Source organism: Calidris pugnax, unplaced genomic scaffold (assembly GCF_001431845.1).
Source record: "Calidris pugnax isolate Ruff unplaced genomic scaffold, ASM143184v1 scaffold571, whole genome shotgun sequence".
Taxonomy (NCBI): Eukaryota; Metazoa; Chordata; class Aves; order Charadriiformes; family Scolopacidae; genus Calidris; species Calidris pugnax.
The window spans coordinates 79,227-80,455 of NW_015091263.1; the positions used below are offsets into that span (position 1 = coordinate 79,227).

Consider the following 1,229-nt stretch of genomic DNA (forward strand, 5'->3'; position numbering starts at 1 on the left):
CGTCCCTGGTCCCTGTCCCCATCCCTGTCCCCCCCCATGTCCATCCCAACCCCATCTCTGGTTCCTGTCCCCCCGCCTTGTCCCCCATCTTGAGGACAAGGACCCTCCTTGACCTTGGCCATGGCCAACTCCCTCCTCAACCTCCTTGTCCAGGGCCTCCAGGGTGGTCCTGGTCCCTGACCCCATCCCTGTGTTGATCCTTGTCCCCATCCCTGGTCCCTGTCCCCCCCCCCTTGTCCTCCACCTTGGGGACAAGGACCCTCCTTGACCTTGGCCATGGCCAACTCCCTCCTCAAGCCCCTCATCCAGGGCCTCCAGGATGGTCCTGGTCCCTGTCCCCATCCCTGGTTCCTGTCCCCATCCCTGTCCCCATGCTCGTGTTGATCCTTATCCTTGTCCCCATCCCATCCTTGTCCCCATTCCTGGTCCCTTGTCCCCATCCCTGTCCTTACCCTTGTCCCTGTCCCCATCCCATCCCTGTCCCCATCCTTGCTCCTCTTGGGTTCCTGTCCCCATCCCTGTCCCCAACCCATCCCTGTGTCCATCCTGGTCCCTGTCCTTGTCCCCATCCCATCCCTGTCCCCATCCCTGTCCTCATCCCTGATCCCTGTGTCCATCCCTGGTCCCTGTGTCCATCCCTGTGTCCATCCCTGTCCCCAACCCATCCCTGTCCTTACCTGTGTCTCCGTGTCCATCCCTGTCCCCATCCTTGCTCCTCTTGGGTTCCTGTCCCCATCCCTGTCCCTGTCCTTGTCCCCATCCCATCCCTGTCCCCATCCCGTGTCCCTGTCCCCATCCCTGTCCCCAGCGGCCTTGCCAGGGTTGGGTTGGAATTGTTTGGGCGACTTGAGGGTCTGCTCCACCGTCCTCCCCCTCTACTCCAAGCGCTACGTCTTCTTCTGCGTGGCCATCTTCCTCGCCATCCTCTTGGCCATCGTCATCCTCTACGCTCGTCTCTACCGGGCCGTCCGTCGTTCCGCCAACCTCCGCCCGGCCCCCAAATCTCCGGCTCTTCTCAAAACGGTGACGGTGGTGGTGGGGACCTTCATCGCTTGTTGGTCCCCCCTCTTCCTCCTCCTCCTCCTGGACGCTTGGTGTTGCCCCCGGGCTTGCGCCGTGCTCTACCACGCCGACTACTTCTTGGGTTTGGCCATGGCCAACTCTCTCCTCAACCCCCTCATCTACACCGGGACCAGTCGGGAGATGTGCCGGGCCGTCCTGCGTCTTCT

General features: G+C 62.6%; 1 protein-coding gene across 1 annotated transcript in view; it reads left to right on the forward strand.

Annotated features, from left to right (window-relative positions):
- Nucleotides 1-1,229, forward strand: part of LOC106898902 (sphingosine 1-phosphate receptor 1-like) — a 5,773-nt gene that overhangs the window by 2,143 nt on the left and 2,401 nt on the right. Inside the window, exon 2 of the mRNA XM_014960482.1 lies at nucleotides 886-1,195. Coding sequence (XP_014815968.1) covers nucleotides 886-1,195 — 310 coding nt within the window. The remainder of the gene's footprint in view (nucleotides 1-885; nucleotides 1,196-1,229) is intronic.